Source organism: Lissotriton helveticus, chromosome 1_1 (genome assembly GCF_964261635.1).
Source record: "Lissotriton helveticus chromosome 1_1, aLisHel1.1, whole genome shotgun sequence".
NCBI lineage: Eukaryota > Metazoa > Chordata > Amphibia > Caudata > Salamandridae > Lissotriton > Lissotriton helveticus.
This window is the reverse complement of record NC_136057.1, coordinates 70772399-70789823: the sequence shown is the minus strand read 5'-3', so window position 1 is coordinate 70789823 and position 17425 is coordinate 70772399. Positions and strand designations below refer to the sequence as shown.

The following is a 17425-nucleotide window of genomic DNA, read 5'->3' as shown; positions in this document are numbered from 1 at the left end:
CTAGATTCTCAGCAGCTAACTTCAATCACGCCCTTCAGTAGGATGGATCACCGGGAGGAAATGATATAGATCACTGAGGCACTAGATAGAGCTGTCCCATGGTCCACTAGTGCACAGCCGAGACAGGCAAAATCTGCCCCTTGATGCAACAAAGATCTTAGGACTGCTAAGACTTCATGCAAGCGTTTGGAAAGAAGTTGGAGAAGAGACTTTTCAGAGCAGAGAAAGACCAACTACAAAACTAGTCTCAAACACTACCACTCGCTCATAAGGAAAACTAGGGCCTCTTATTACAACATTAAGATAGAGCAGGCCAAAAACTCTTCTAGAGCTATTTCTAAATTTTAAGGACGTATCATCACTTGTCAGAACCACAGCTCCAAACAGCAACTCAGTGGAGTCTTGCAACCTGATAGCAGACTTTTTCGCAGAGAAGGTAGCAAGGATTTATACCACTTTCCTGGAGGAGGCACGTAATGGGAATTCGGAGTGGACGAGAGTGTACAATATGGAGGAGGCACTCTGCCTCTCGAATTTAACCTCCCCTCCTGTGACGATCTCAAAACCACGGCCTTGAGCATTAAGTCCAGCTCACCAAGTGACCCTACGACTCCAAAAGCCCTGAGGGAGAGCCCTATATCAGGCACCTCCTTAAACACTTTTTTGATTCAGGCGTAGTCCCACAAAGGTAGAAAGAAGCGGTGGTTATCCCCTATAAAAAGAAGCCGGATGGGGAGTGCAGGTCAGCTGGAGAACTTACAAACGGTATTGCTCTTGCTGTACTTTTCTAAAATAGCAGAAAAAGTGGTCAACGCTCAACTGACAACGCACATTAACCAGCACAGCTTACTATGCCCTACGCAATCGGGTTGCCTTGAAGTGGCTAAGATCCTTTTTACAGGACAGAAGCTTCCAAGTGTCCCAAAGACCTTATTATTCTAAGCATTAGGTTGGCTTAAGGGGTCCCCCAGGGCTCTATACTTAGCCCTACTCTGTTTAATCTTTACATGGCCCCTCTGGCAGACATTATTGTGAAATACGGCATTAGTGTCAGGAAAACACTGGTCCATGCGTTGGTGACTTCCCGCCTGGACTATAGGAACGCTCTGTACCTAGGAGCCAGTGGTAAGAGTGTTCAGAGACTACAATGCATTCAGAACATGGCAGCCCGGCTTGTTCTGATGCTCCCCAGGAGAGCTTCCTCCAAGAATGCCCTCGCTGACCTACACAAGCTCCCGGTGAGGGAGAGAATACTTTTTAAGGCCCTATGTGTCTGTCACCGCATCCTTCAGGGAAATGAACCTAGCTACCTACATAGTCTAATGTCCCCCTACACTCCTACGCAGGCCTTGCGGTCCCAGAGAACGGGACAGGCTAAGATCCCAGTAATTAAAAGAGTGGGAAAGGATGGCCAATCCTTCCGCTACCTAGCGGCTAAGCACTGGAATGCCCTCCCTCCAGCTCTCCGGATGGAACCATCAGAAAAGTTCTTCTGGAAAAAGCGTAAAGACCTGGCTCTTCCATATATAGGTTTCATCACTTAGCCTTCTCAGAGTTACTGATACAGACAGGGCGATTGACTGTAGCGCGGGGACACACTAGTGAGTGTAACCAGGCGCTTTACAAGCTCACTTATTATTATTATTATTATTATTATACTTTAAAAGTTGACAGCCTTGTGGCACCACCAATGCCGTCGAGTGTGCTAGCGATCTACAGAATGTCAGAGATGAGCAGCATTGTATGCTGAGGGTCTTGAGACATTGGCGCTCCCTAGCAGACACTATATCATATCGGACATGCAGGGGGGCGTGGCTTGGACGCCGATCGGGATGGCGGCGTGAACCTGCTGCTCCGTGCCTGATCCCGTTGAACATCCTGAAAACGACCCACCCGGGCTGCTTGCGGCACGGGGGCCCTGCACGGAGCACCAGGGGAACAAAAGGTCGTTGACACGGGCCGGCAAGGAGCTGCCGATAGTGCCCAGATCCTATCTTGAACTTTTAGAGAGCTGCGTACCGGGTTCAAGATGGCGGCAGCCTGGGCCTGAGAGAGCTGCCCTCCGAGGCGAGCGGCGCCGTAGCTGGGACACGGCATTGAGCGCGGTGCAGTGGGGTGTGAGGAAGGTGGCCCCTGCCGCTGAAGACTGGCTGATCATAGGAACAACTAGTCCCTGCCGTACCGGAGATCTTGGACTGGGGCGCCCCTCCCCCGGCACCTAGTGCGTAGGCTTGGAGTTGAGGACATCGCGGCCTAGCGTGCACCTCTGACGCCCGCAGTGGATGGGTTGCGTCTGCTTTGGGCCTAGGAGAGCTGAGCGGAGGTGGCCCACCGGCGACGACCACGACAAAGCGGCTGCTGGCGGTCGGGGGGTCGACCGCTGTGATCGACCTCAAGGGGAAGCACTGCGGGACGGAAAAGAAGCAGCAGACCTAGGCACCCGTCGCATGGCGCCAGGACTCGGTGAACGCGCAGTTGCGGGGAGTCGGGGTCCAGAGGGCTCAAAGGAAAGCCCCAGAACTAGCCGCGTGTTCGGTTAAGCGTGGAACTGCTCCGGGTGAGGACCACTGAACACTTCGTGCCCCCGAATGGGATTCTGCTCCTCCCTGGCCTGGGGTTGAGGTGCACCGCATTGTGGCTGCGAGGGCCCTACGGCCTAAGGAGTGCAAGACAGTGGGCGGCCATCTTTGATAGCCGGTAAGGGCCCGATAGTCACGGAAGACCTGACTCTTGGAGGTGGCTGCCGCCTCTGGAGGGGATATTGAACGACGGGGCGAACGGAGGACAAGGGGGGCCTTCTCCGCTGATCGGACAGCTGTTGGGGCCAGAATAGTCCCCGGAGACGGCGCCGGGACGATCTCCGCGGAGAACAAGATGGCCGCCGACGGCAGCAGATCGATGCTGCACCAAGACCAGGAACGGGCGAAGACGCCGGAGGCAGGTGGTGGAACCTGTACTGACCCGGAGAGCTCGGCACAGGAACGGAGGCTGACTGCGCGGCTGGATGGGATTTTGGAGGCGATCACCGCAACCAAGGAGGCCCTGCGTCAGGATATAGCGCAAGTGGCCACGGGGCTTGGCCTCTTGAAGGCAGATCACGCTAAACTCAAGGACAGGGTAAAGGAAAATGAACTGCTGCTACAAGAACTGAAGCCGGCGGTGGTAACCGCAGAACATAAACTATCTGACATCCTCAGTCGCTTGGCGACGCTTGAGAAGCGAGCGGAGGACTCCGAAGGCCGCAACAGGAGGAATAACGTGCGGGTGGTGGGCCTTCCGGAGAAAATTGAGGGGGATGACGCAGTAGCGTACATGGAGAACTGGTTTCCAACGGTTGTGGCCCCGGAAGGGCTTTCCCCCTTCTTCTCTCTCGAACGAGCACATAGGGTCCCGGCCCGGCCGCCTATGCAGGGCCGCCCTCCCAGACCGATGGTGGTCCTCCTGTTGCACTTTAAGGATCGTGACCTATTGATACAAAGAGCACGTTCTGTAGGCCCCTTCCAAGTGGACAACAGCCCGGTCACGGTTTTCCCTGATTACACGCAGGAGGTCCAAAGAAGCAGGGCCTCGTATCTAGCCGTGAAGAAGGAACTACGAGATGAGGGCATACAGTATTCTCTGCTCTTTCCGGCAAGGCTGCGAGTGATCATAGATGGCACGACCCAGTTCTTTCAAACCCCTGATGAGGTGTGGTCATGGCTCGAGTTGTATCATGCTGGAACGAACCGTAAAGGTAAAGGGGGTAAGGAGAGGCTGCCACTGGTCAAGGTGCGGAAATCACAGTGCCTCCGCAAAAAGGATAAACTCAGGAGAGCGCAGCAGGCGGAACAGATGGCGGCGGACAAGAGGGGGGCACTTGCTGCAACGGCGATCATCACGGGCTCGCAGCAAGAGAGAACTTCACTGGATTCGGACTCCGATGTGGACGATGGCAAATCTAAAGGAGACGCTTCTGATGTTGATAGCTCCGGGGGGCCAGCGGTTACCCCACAAACGGCGGATGGTCTATTTAACGAATGACATTGCCTACGGAACCTGTGTTCTTGATTCCTGTTGGAGTGTGCTGCCCTGGTGCTCTGAAGATGGGCAGGTACTGTGTTGAACTGATGACTGGGATCAAGGGCTCGGGGTGAGGGCCTCGCCTGCTCCGGGTCGGCCCTGACTACCCCTCTCGTGGCCCTTAAGGCCTTCTGTGGTGACGACCACAGGATAGTGGATTGTGTGTTGTGTTACAGGTTTGGATGGGAACTGATACAGTGTTGTTAGGTCCTGTTCTGGGGAGTGGGGTTGAGGGAGTTTGTTGGGGTATTCTGAGTTGGGGGATTAACTGCAGTGATGTGGGTAGCGGGTTGATTATGAGCAACTGGTTGGGTGATGGTGGCAATGGGAACGTTACCTAAGTTGAAATGCCTCACATGGAATGTTCGCGGACTCAGAACTATGTCTAGACGGTACAAGGTACACGCCCATCTGGTGAGGCGAGGTGTCCAGATTGCACTGTTGCAGGAGACTCATCTAACCAAGCAAGAATGTGCTGCATTGCAGAGGAGGTGGCATGGCCAGGTGTCCGGCACCACGTATTCGGCGTTCGCCAGGGGGGTACTGATATGGGTGAGGGCAGGGATTCCCTTTCAGGCCACGAACCAGTTGGTGGACCCTGAGGGTCGTTTTGTGGTGGTAGAGGGAAGATTGTATGGTCGTGATGTGATATTGTGTAGTGTGTACGCCCCTAATTTTGACCAGGCCCGGTTTTTTGACAGCTTGTCCGGCTCGCTAGCGTACTTTCTGGCGGGCCCTATCATCCTTGGAGGGGACTTTAATTCGATTACTGATGTTGTACTGGATAGATCACATCCCCCACTGTCTGACTCCCCAGTACGTAGGCTCACCGCCCATAGGAAAGATTGGCAAGAGAGGTGGGGCCTCCTAGATGTCTGGAGAGAACAGCATCCTGAAGTCAGGGATTATTCCTTCTTTTCAGCACTACATGCATTACACGTTAGGATAGACTCCATCTTGTGTAGCGGCCCTTTGGCAGCCATGGCAGCACATACTGAATACCTGACCAGAACCCTTTCGGACCATAACCCCCTCCTGATGACGATGCAGTGGCAGCAGGCGAGATCGGCGGTTCCTTCATGGAGGCTGCAGCCTTTGCTTTGGAGGATCCAGTGTTTAGTGACACGGTCCTCCAGGGAATCGAGCATTACTTTGCTGAGAACGATGGTACTGCTACCACGAGATCGGTTGAATGGGATGCACTGAAAGTGGTGGTGAGGGGTGTGTGCATGGGTAGGTTCCCGAATGAAAGGGCGACGGTTGTGGCTGATCTGGAAAGGGCAGAGGGAGTACTGAGGGATCTAGAGCAGCGTAGGCCGGAGCGACCGGAATTACAGGACCAACTGCTAGAGGCGAAAGAATTAGTTGCAACGAAAACGGAGCGCTTGCGTTGTTTTGACTATAAGTTGTATGCCACCAAAATACATGCAGAGGGGGATAAGGTGGGAACGCTCCTTGCTAAACTCGCCAATCCGGACCCTAGGGGCACCCCGATCATGAACATTAAAACAGAAACCGGGGAGGTGGTTTACTCACAGGCTACAGTTGTGCTGCGCTTCCAATCCTATTACAGGAATCTCTATAAGAGTCGGCTGGAAGTGGAGGCTCCTGAGATAGGGGAATACCTAGCAAAATTTTGTCTACCGGTGTTGCAGGCCGAGATCGCGAAAGAGCTAGGGGGCCCTATCACACTGTCGGAAATCCGGGTGGCCATCAAACAGATGGCTAGGAATAAGACGCCGGGGGTGGACGGCCTACCGATTGAATTTTATGCTAAATATATTGATGTCCTGGCGCCCAGGCTGGTAACGGTGTATTCTGAGGCGATGACGCTGGGACACCTGCCCCAATCGATGAGGGAGGCTTTGGTGGTACCGCTGCTAAAACCTGGCAAGGAGGCTTCTGATGTGACGTCTTACAGACCTCTGTCTATGCTGACAGTGGATTATAAAATTTTGAGTCGCATCCTCTCCACTAGGCTACTGCCACACATGACAACGCTGGTACACCGGGATCAAGCCGGGTTTATTCCGACTAGAAACACCTCCATTAATACTCGCCGTCTGGTCAGGATATTTGACGGTGTATCGGAGTCGGACCAGTTGCCAGCGGTCTTATCGGTAGACATAGAAAAAGCTTTTGATAGCCTTGAATGGAGATACCTGGATGGGATGCTGGAGAAGTTCGGCCTAGGAGAGGGTTTTGGGCGGTGGACGAGGGTACTTTACTCATCCGCTACGGCCAGGGTGCGATTGGGGTCAGTCATATCTTCGGATTACCCGGTGTGTAGAGGAACGAGGCAGGGGTGCTCGCTCTCCCCCCTGTTGTTCGCACTGGCAATGGAACCGCTGGCAGCACGGGCGAGGTCGGGAATGTGGTATGAAGGGATTGTCTACGGAGTGGAAACTCACTACATCTCGTTATACGTGGACGATTTGCTGTTATACCTGGAGGACACAGAGAGGGCGCTGGAGGGAGCTGTAGGGAGCTGTAGGGATGCTGTCGGATTTTGGCAAGCACTCAGGCCTTAGGGTCAACTGGAATAAGACATGCGTTTTCCCATTACGGGCGAATGCGCGGTATCCCCCTCTTACCGTTGAGGTGGTTTGGGAAGATACATGCTTTACATACCTGGGCGTCCGCATTTACCACAAAGCCGCTAATCTGCTGGAAGGGAATGTAGGCCGTTGTGTAAGAGCTCTGAGAGGCTGCATGGCCTTTTGGGCCTCCCTTCCCTTGTCAGTACAGGGCCGGGTAACACTACTAAAGATGGTGGCTCTCCCGAGATTATTATATTATTTCCGTACCCTACCGATTTGGATCCCTCAGCGGATATTTCAAGATCTTAGGTCAATGACTATCGACTTTATCTGGGGGCGCGGGTGGCGTAGGGTGGCATTGAACACCCTGATGAGGCCCAAACCTGAGGGAGGGTTAGCGGTTCCCGATTTCGAACTGTATTACCTGGCTGCCCAGTTACAGGTATTGACGCAAAATGTAGCTAGAGAATTTAGAGGCCCGGAACAGGAACGAGGGTCCGGCACACAGCGTCACGTCCTCTCATACATAATTATGCAGCAGAAATTAGATTTGAAAGGTTTGTCGGTAGAAGAGAGGACACTCCGGCCCAGCTGGAATAGAAGCCTGCGGAGGGCGAAAGCAACTCGCCCGTACGCACCGGAGATCCCGTTGGGGATGTTGACTGCGCTTCCGCATGGAGGCGATTGGTCCCCGCTGCGGGAGTGGGAAGAGTTGGGTTTGCAGATGGTGGGGGACTTATTTGTCGACGGATTGTTGGTCCCCTTCCAGGTGCTGCGGGACCAGTATGGCCTCCACGATGGACACTACCTACTGCATGCGGCGGTGGTAGCAGCGATACGGAAATATTGGAAGGGGGGTCTGACGGAGCTGAACACAACTTTGGCCTGCCAGTATGTGGTGATGGCGGCAGGAACGATTAAGGCGGTGACCTGCCTTCACTCTAGAATGCTGTATGAAGGATTGGAGCGGCTGACTACCCTCAAAGAAAGATGGGAGGAAAGTGTGGGCAAACCGATAGCGGACACGGTCTGGAGCCATATAGTGGAAAGGACATGGAAGAGTAGCAGGAATGCCCGCTTCCAGCAGGTGCATTTTTTTATACTCCATAGGGCTTATCTAACCCCAGGGAAGATTCAACGATATTTTCAGGTACAGGACGCAGCGTGCCCAAGGTGCTCAGCGCTGGAGGTGGAGCTGGATCACCTCTTATGGATTTGCCCGAAATTAGGAACATACTGGACCGAGGTGGGAGAACTTCTGAACACGGTGACTGACAGGGAGGTGGAATTCGACATGGCGACGTGCCTGCTGCTGTGGTTCCCACACACAAAGCGGACAAAAATTACGAGTAAATGTATAGATCTGGGACTCGTATTGGCCCAAAGAGAAATTACCTGGCATTGGAAATCCAAGGAGGGCCCCTCCTTTAGGAGATGGTCGAAAGAGTTACTAAAATGGTCCGGATGTGAGAGTGTGGTGAGAATGCGGCAGGCCACTAAGACAGGTAATGAGAAGGGTTTGGAAGCAGCGAGAGCTTGGGAGACGATTGTGCAGGCGCTGCGTGATCACCTCACGTCAGGTGGAGAGCGAGAACGACCAGAGAGTGAGGTAGAGTGAAGCCTGGTAGTACGATAAGCTGACTTTGGCAGGTAGAGAGCCCTAGAGCCAAATCCCATGAATATTGCCCACATCAACTGCAGTCGGAGGGGTGGAGGGAGATAGGTAGGTGTTGGAGTCCCGCTGTGGTACTAGGTGGGGAGCCAGTAGCGGGGATCCTTACATATCAGATTGCGCATGACTAGTGGGTGTAATGGTCCTCGATAGACTTCACGAACAGCTACAATGGGAGGTTACTGATAAGGATCCACCATGGAGGGCACAGCTGATATTGACGCAGCCCATATAGGCCACACAGCTACACTAGGCGGGGCTTCGAGAGGGGGGGAGGTTTTGTTGGTTAGAAAATGCAGATACTATGTTTTGTTGTTGACCAGACGTCCCTGTGAGAAGGTTACCGTGACGTTATGCCGGAATTATGATACGCCTCCCAGCCTCCGGGATGTGGGCGAAAAGGCTGTGTACAATTGTGTGGATACTACTGGGCATTATGGGGTCAAGGATGTACTGGTTGACTTGATTGGAGGTTTTGTCTTTAACTCTGCAATAAAAACATAATAAAAAAAAAATCATATCGGACATGCAGATGCAGGCGAAGTCTCCATTGCAGTCAAGTGTGCTTGCAATCTACAGATTGTCATAGAGATGAGCAGCGTTGTCTGCTGAGAGTCTTGAGACTCCGACGCTCCCTAGCAGACACTATGGGCCCGATTCACAGAACTAACTTAAAACAAAATCCTACATTTACTACCATGTTCGTATTCACAGAAGGCACTTACTCATTTCGGTATTCACAGAAGTTAGGAGTCCTAACTTTAGGACTCCTAAATGCCTTCTGTGAATACCAAAAGTCTTAAAATTAGGATTTTTCTTAATTAAGTAGTAGTAAAGTTAGGACTCCTAAATGCCTTCTGTGAATACCGAAAGTCTTAAAATTAGGATTTTTCTCAGTTTAGTCGTAGTAAAGTTGAGAAAAATCCTAATTTTAAGACTTTTGGTATTCACAGAAGGCATTTAGGAGTCCGAAAGTTAGGAGTACTAACTTTACTACTACTAAACTGAGAAAAATCCTAATTTTAAGACTTTCGGTATTCACAGAAGGCATTTAGGAGTCCTAAAGTTAGGACTCCTAACTTCTGTGAATACCGAAATGAGTAAGTGCCTTCTGTGAATACCAAAATGAGTAAGTGCCTTCTGTGAATAACAAAATGGTAGTAAGTTTAGGATTTTGTCTTAAGTTAGTTCTATGAATCGGGCCCAACATCCTACCTGACATGCAGATGCAGGCGAAGTCTCCTATGCAGTCGAGTGTGCTTGCAATTTGCAGAATGTCATAGAGATGAGCAGCGTTGTCTGCTGAGAGTCTTGAGACACTGACGCTCCCTAGCAGACACTATATCCTACCTGACATACAGATGCAGGTGAACTCTCCAATGCGGTCCACGCAGCTGGCATTATTCTGGCACGGCATGGACAGGCACTCGTTAATGTCGGTCTCACAGCGGGGACCCGTGTACCCCTTTCCACATTGGCACTGGAAGGAGCCCCGTGTATTTACACACTTTCCAAAGTGTTCACAAGGATTGGCACCTAGAAACAAGGAGAAAAGACCATCTGCTGAAGGAGGCAGCAACTTCTTTCATCACTACAACCAAAACAATAGCACCCTCCAGGGACTGACCGTCTGCCCTCTTAAACTAATCTCTGAACACTCACCTGGACATGGCAGGGTCACTCTGGAGGGCCTTTCATTGATTAGCTAGCGGTCTCTGACCCACATATGAGGCTCTCAAGGGATGGGGATCTGGTACGTCAAGATCTTGTCTGGCATGAAGCAACAGACACTGCTCAAGCTTTTGTGGGTAAGTTGGCAAAGGGGTCCAATCAATGAATGATTAATTTTGTTGCAGATCTGGCGCCTACGATTCCCCATACAATTTACAGATGAAGGATTACCTTCAGGACTCAAGTTTATAACTCTTCAAATCATACCTGCACACACTATGATGCTGTTTAAAACACACAAGATATGTTGGCGTCCTCCCAATCTGCGCCACTCCTCAGCCGTTCTCTGGCTCAACACTATGAAGGACACGATTCTGGAAACCCAAACACAGCCGATGTTACTGGTGTACGTCTGCTCCCCTGGAGGATGTCTCTAGAGGAGAGCAGCGCTCTTGCACTGGACGGTGTTTCAATCGTACAACATCACCACTTCACAGCAGATAAAATACAGTACTGTGGACACCACAGCTGCAGGAGCTACCAACGCTCCCAACAAACCTGCACTGCTCTAGTGCGAGACTGACCTGCTTAAGGTATCCTAGTCCATAACTGAGCTACCAACCTTCCAGAATGAGTACACCTCTACCTTCAACCTCAAGAGCATTCTTCTCACATATAAACGCTGCTACATAAAGTTAGTAAGACTCTGGTGCTAAGGCATGCATGGATGGATGAGGATGGTCCTTCTGCTCTTTGGGGTCCGCAAGGCCAGGGCCGAAGACAACTCAAAGCCTGTAAAACAAGCAGATCAATTCCCATAACTGTCTACTTCAAGAGCCATGGCAAGAACTCAAGCTGTCCCTAAACTATGGGTTTCACTTGCCAACTAAATGTAATGAATACGTCAGATAGCAGTACGAAGATCAACACAAATTCATACTTCTCATTAAAATTACCTTTTTTACATGGCATAACCCGGAGCCAGCCCAGGGAGAGCTGCTCCGGGGTGACCACTTTAACTTACCTATGGAGCACTCGTCAACATCCTGGTCACAAGCACCACCAGTGAGGCCAGGAGGGCAGGAGCAGATGACACGGCCGTTCACTGGATTGATGTCACAGATTGCCTTTTTGTGGCATGGGTTACTTATACATTGATCATCTAGGTGGCACAGCAGACCTGGGAGATTAAAAAAATAAAAGCTCATAACTAAAGTAGTATAAAATCCATCATAGCTCTAGAGGCCGGCCACAATTCCAGCTGCTAGTAAAGTGATCTAAGAAAAGAGAAATTTTTCTATGAGTAACTTAGCTCCCAGAGTCTCCCAGAGGCTCTACTCACCAGTCTTTCCCATTGGACACTCGCAGTAGAAAGAAGCCACTCTGTCATGGCAGGTGGCCCCATTGAAACAAACGGCATTCGCACAGTCATCAATGTTCTCACTGCAGCTCTTGCCTGTCCAGCCATTCACACAGACGCAGGTGTGGCCACCGTGGGTATTGGAACAGGTCCCACCATTGTGGCACGGATTGGGCTGCAGCCGGCATTCGTCCACATCTTCTGTGCAGAACTGACCTAATAGTTATGAGAAGGAAGGAAAGAGAAGGTTAAAGTCAAATATAAAACTAACCATCATCCAGAAGTGAAAATCTATTCACAACCTACAGTCTGTGGGTTTCTCCATTAAGTGAAGAGGTGGCACAGCGTTCCTGTAGAATTCAGGACTTGGAACACTTGTTAACCCTTGCACGGTAGTGAAGGTGAAATCTAGCGCACCAGAACATTTAGGCAGGGCTTCGAGGGGCTTCACAGTAAGAAAAGGGACCAGACCTCCCTAAAAGTCTCAATAATACTGAGGCGTCATTGTTCTTAAGCTCCTGAATAAGACATGGAAACACCCTCCCTTTCTGTGAAACAGACTCCATCGTGCTGTGCCAGTCTGGCTCACAGCTCTCACTTGGGGGATGTAGGAAGGTGGCTACCTGACTATGGTTACCCCAGATTTTTTGCCTGTGTTTAGCTGGTTTTTTGACTTAGTTGACCTGGTTCCCTGCTAATCAGGGCCCCAGGCCATCTGCTCTCTCTGTAAAATGGATTCCATGTACCCTAGGTACATACCACAATTGGAAATGGACTCCTTGTCAGCCCCTGTATAATGCACTATAGGTGCCCAGGGCATAGGGGCCACCAAGGCCTACCAGGGGCTGCAGCATATCTTTTGCCACCCCTGGCTGGTTCTTAAATTGACACAACTGGCTGATCACTCAGCTGGGGTAAGGTGGTGTAATCACCCCTTGCTTAGATATGGTATACCTATATCTAAACCTATATCTGGACACATGTAAACCTGTGAGCCACTCCTATGGAAGGCCTCATCAATCCTGGAGGCAGGGTGCGTGGTTTTATGTGAGATGGAGCTCTAGCATGAGCTGAGCCTGTCTGCAGCTGTCGGGAACAACTCCCTAAGCTGTTTCAGGATAATGCCATACCATATACTCTTAAGTGCCTTATAATCCTCGCGGTTAAATAGCAACTTTGGTTTGGCTTTATCAAAACATGTCGTGTAAGGTGTCATACGATTTGGAATACCATCCCCTCGCCAGTTCTGGCGACGGGGATGGCATTCCACCCCTCTAGAGGGGTAAGACATGTTCCTTTACTGTAATGCGGTTAATTTCTCCAAAGACCTTAGATCCACAAAATGGATGCCTCTGCCACAGACAAATGTCTGGACCCCTGTAGCTGACCGAAACTCAGCAGATGGGGCCTGGACAAAGGGTTTCCTGTCACAGGAGGGTGTCACCACCCTCCAGACAGGAGATAGTGGATTGTAGCAGGGAGGGTTGAAAGAAACCAGACACTGCCTGGGGCGCACAAGGCTGCCCCTTGCATAATCCGGCCAAACCGGTTCTGGGGCACTCCAGCCCTCGTGCCAGGGCGGCCTGGATCAAAGGAAAGGGGTGTATCCACCCCCTTCCTGGGTCCCACCCATAGGGAGGGACCTAGCAGGTAATCACGCCCCCCAGATTGGAATAAGAGTGGGAGCAGTGCCAATGCACATCAGATTTCCTGGAAGAAACATTAGAAACGAAACTCTGGACCCTTGGACCTCCATCTCAACGTGGAAGCCCGAAGAATCTCCCTTGTGGTCAAGGAGTGACCACCCTGCAGCAGCAGGCACCATCCAGCCCTCGACGTCTACTTAGTTGCAGTTCCCGCCGGAACTCGAGCGACTGAGATCGACGAGATCAAGCTTGCCTGCCTTCCAACAGCCCGATCCACAGTCCCTGCAGAGCTGAGACCCGTGGAGGCGACCGGAAGCGTGGGGCACGCCATCTTGAATTGACCACGAGACGCTGACCGTGCAGCCCACGAGTGACCCTCGAAGCTGTGCACCGGGGTTTGAGAAGCCCCCACCCTGAGCTGCTCTTGAGCCGAAGTTCAGCCCTCCACACTCGACGAGTGCTGCGTGGGGCCCTTTGGCTCTATTTGGCTCAACGCGTTGGCCCGGTCACTTGCCAGCTGGCTAGTGGGCCCTGTGCCGACGAACTAACTAAGAAGACTCGTGAATCTGGTTGCTCCAGATCCACACCAGCTCCCCTGAAAAGGAGCCCCGACTCTGACCTTCCTGGTCCGAGTGAGAAGCAATCTTCCGACCCCGCGTGGATTGCTCTTGCCAAGGCTTGTTTGCTCCAAACTTGAAGCCGACTGCACCGACGGTGAGAGCCTGCGTGGGACAGATCGTGACCTGCTCCTGGACGTCGCAGATGCCCCAGAGCCCACGTGACAGCGGAGAGAAGCTCCTCGACGACCACCTGATTGCGCCCGACATTGCCTGGTTCCGTCCTGGTTCCACCCTGGTCACTTCTGAGTGACCCAGACTCTGTCCCCTCTGCTTTCAGGTACTCTACAACTTGAGTCCACCCTTGGACTCCACCGGACACTTCATCTTTAACCCGCCTGCAGCCCTTTCAGCTTCAAGCACCAAGAGCCTGCGTGTCAAAACCCGACGCCACTTCGACCCTGTGCACCCACTTCCTGTGGGTGAGGTAACTTTGCTCCGCCGGTGTTCCCACACTGGTGCACATCTCTAGGGTCTGTGTGTTAAGTTTTGTTCCTCTAGGTCCAGCGGAAGTGTCCTTAAACTTTAACTCTATGACTTTTACGCACCATTGGTTAACATTGGTGCATGCGTGCGCTTCCCGCACATCTCCCGAATCCCGAGGGCCATTCCCGACTTCAGCATTGCTTGTCCTGACTGCTCCCAGCGATTCCCTAGGCCCTAGGCCTAACCACTGTTCGAGTGGCCTCTCTTATACCACTTGTTTAGTATATGGTTTGAGTGGCCACCCGCCCTCATCCATAATTGTGCAACTTGTATGTTTAAACAGTGCTTTTGATTTAACGCTTGTGCCCCTTTATTCATAAAGAATACTGGGGATTGTTTTTAGTAATAAACACATATATTTTTATAATATATACTTGTGTGGTGTCCTTTCATTTGGTATTACAGGATTGTATGTGGTAAAACAGCTCGCTTAACATGACCTCTTAAGTTAAGCCTTTAGGCTGCTTAGTCCATGCTACCCCTAGGATAGCTTGTCTAATAAGGTTGACTTACAACCAGACACCATAAGGGATTGTTTGGTCAGGTAGTAGGTGGTTCCAGAATTGGAAACATCCCCTACCAGGCCAACTTCTCACATTGGTGAGCAGCGGTGCGGATTTGAGCTTGCTGTTGTTTTACCATTGCAATCTTTATATCAAATTGAAAGATCACATCAAGTACCTCTAGGTACATATAAATCAAAAGCTTAGCATATTAAGTTCTACTGAACTTAGTAGTTGTAGATAAAAGGGATTAGCACACCCTGACTACAACTCACTAGCAAGGTACAGTAGGAAAACACTTAGTGTAGGTAAGTGCACCACTTACACCTCACTAGTAACCATGTCTGACACAGGAAAAGCCTCAGGGTCTAATCCTGTGACAGTTGACCTTACCCAGGCAACTTTTGGATATGACAAGTTAACCCGTAGAGACTTGATTGCCTTGTGCAAAGCAAGAGGGTTAAAAAGGGGCAGAAGCCCCACCTGCCAAATCCTGGTAGAAATCCTAGAACAGGATGACTTAGAGAAGGCAAAGGAAGCTTCCCTAGAAACAGGAAATGGAGGGAACCCCCCTGTAACTGATCCCCCTCAGGAGGAGGATGATGATGATGACTTAGATGAGGACTCAGATGTTGAGGACTTAGAAGTTCAGGATCAGGGTAGCCAGGTTCCAGTTGCCAGGCTTAGCCAGGCCAACTTGGACCTACTGGGGAATGGAGAGGGCCAGCACCTCCCCAGAACCCAACATGTTATTCTCCCAGGCAACAGAAGAGTGAGATCTCCCTCAGGGGACTCTCATGTTTCTAGTGCCTCCAGAGAATCACAGAGAGGCATGAGTGCTTCTCAAAAGCTAGAGCATAGGGCCAGAATGAGGGCTGTCAAACTCCAGATAGAGAGGGAGGAGGTAGCCTTGGCTCAAGCTAGACTTGCCTTGGCAAGAGAGCAGAAATTGTGTGGCTTAGATGCCACTGGTGGCAGCAATATTCCTAAAGAGAAACCCAGGTCCTATGATAGTAGAAACCTGACAAAGATTGTGCCCCCCTACAAGGAAGGGGATGACATCCACAAGTGGATAACTGCTCTTGAGAGAGCCTGCATGGTACAGCAGGTTCCTGAGGAACAGTGGGCAGCAATCTTATGGTACTCCTTTTCAGAGAAAGGGAGAGATAAGCTCCTCACTGTCAGACATGAGGATGCAAACAATTACAAAGTCCTGAAGAGTGTCCTAATAGATGGGTTTGGCTTAACCACTAAACAGTACAGGTTGAAGTTCAGAGACACCCAGAAGACACAGACTCAGGACTGGACTGATTTTGTTGATTGTGCAACTAAGGCTCTGGAGGGTTGGCTACATGGCAGCAAAGTACATGACTTTACAGGATTGTATAATTTGATTATGAGGGAGCAGATCCTAAGTAATTGTCAGAACCAGCTCTTACACCAGCACCTGGTGGACTCTGATCTGACCTCTCCCCAAGAATTGGGAAAGAAGGCAGACAAGTGGGTCAGAACCAGGATTAGGCCTAAGAATCAGGACAGTAACCAGAAGAAGGAGTCTACCAAGCCTCAAGATAAGGGTGGGGATAAAAATAAAGAAAAGACTTCCCCAGGGCCCCAAAACTCCAAGAATGGGGGTGGGTCCCAAGACACTTCTTCAACTGAGAAAAAGCCTTATTGTTATGCCTGTAAACAGGTTGGGCATTACAAAACAGACAACTGTTGTCCCAAGAATAACAATAAAGAAAATATACCTCCAAAGCCAGCTTCAACACCTCCTGTTACTGTCAGCAGTAATCCCCCAGGAAGTGGAAGCACACCCAGGAATCTGGGTGGGTTTACTGTTGGAGCTCAGGTGGACCCTGGCCTATCCAGGTCCCCATCACCCAATGATCTTGTTTATGAGACTGGCATGGGGTTTGCCAACTTCTCTGCTTGCCCAAATACTTTGAGCAAGTATAGACAAGAACCCATCATCAATGGTTTGAAAGTTGAAGCTTTTAGAGACACAGGGGCTAGCATCACCATGGTGGCTGATGGCATAGTCCCCTCTAAGCAACTTTTACCTGGTGCCACATACCAGGTTACAAACATTGATGGAATCCAAACAAATCATCCCATGGCAGTAGTAAGTCTCAGCTGGGGAGGTGTCATTGGCCCAAAGAGAGTGGCAGTGTCACCAAACTTGCCTGTAGACTGCCTACTTGGTAATGATTTGGAGATCTCAGCCTGGGCTGAGGTTGAACAGGAAACCCATTCTAGAATGGTAAATTCCAATGGAAAGGTTAGTGGGGCTGTAATGGCTACAGCCCCAATGCAAGATGTCCTTCCTGAAAAGGTTGGTAGGGCTGAGAAACTCTCTGCCCCATCTTTAGCAAAAGCTCTTTCTGAACAGAATAGCAAAGCTGTTATGATAACAGCAGAAACCCAAACTGAGTCTCCTCCTGAAAAGGTTGGTGGGGCTGTGATGGCCACAGCCCAAACTCAAACTGATATGTGTGTTGTGAAACCTGAAATGATGGATAACTCCACACAAACTGAGAGCATGGAGGAGGAAGAGAAATCTCCCCCTCACCAGACTTTAGGACAGGATCAGCCTCCTCAGGGAACTGATCTTACCCCTGATGAAGGAACTGCCCCAGAGGTGGTTGGGCCTAGCCTGACAGAACCCCTGATGTCAGTGGACCCTTCTCAGGTGGGACCCAGTCTGGAGCAGGTAACCTGCCCCTCTCTCCCTTGCCTTAGCCAGCCCAGGGCTGCAGAGGACAAGAAGGACAGTGAGACCCAGAGGGCCCCCTGTCAAATAAAGCACCCCCATCAAAAGATTAGGTGCACCAAAACTAGTAGCCCTAGTAAGGTGAAAACTTTAAAAAC

General features: G+C 50.9%; 1 protein-coding gene across 1 annotated transcript in view; it reads right to left on the bottom strand.

Annotated features, from left to right (window-relative positions):
* Positions 1-17425, bottom strand: part of LOC144828760 (uncharacterized) — a 198546-nt gene that overhangs the window by 123290 nt on the left and 57831 nt on the right. The window contains exons 3-5 of the mRNA XM_078687248.1: positions 11285-11518; positions 10967-11122; positions 9622-9807 (exon numbers count right to left, since the gene is read on the bottom strand). Coding sequence (XP_078543374.1) covers positions 9622-9807; positions 10967-11122; positions 11285-11518 — 576 coding nt within the window. The remainder of the gene's footprint in view (positions 1-9621; positions 9808-10966; positions 11123-11284; positions 11519-17425) is intronic.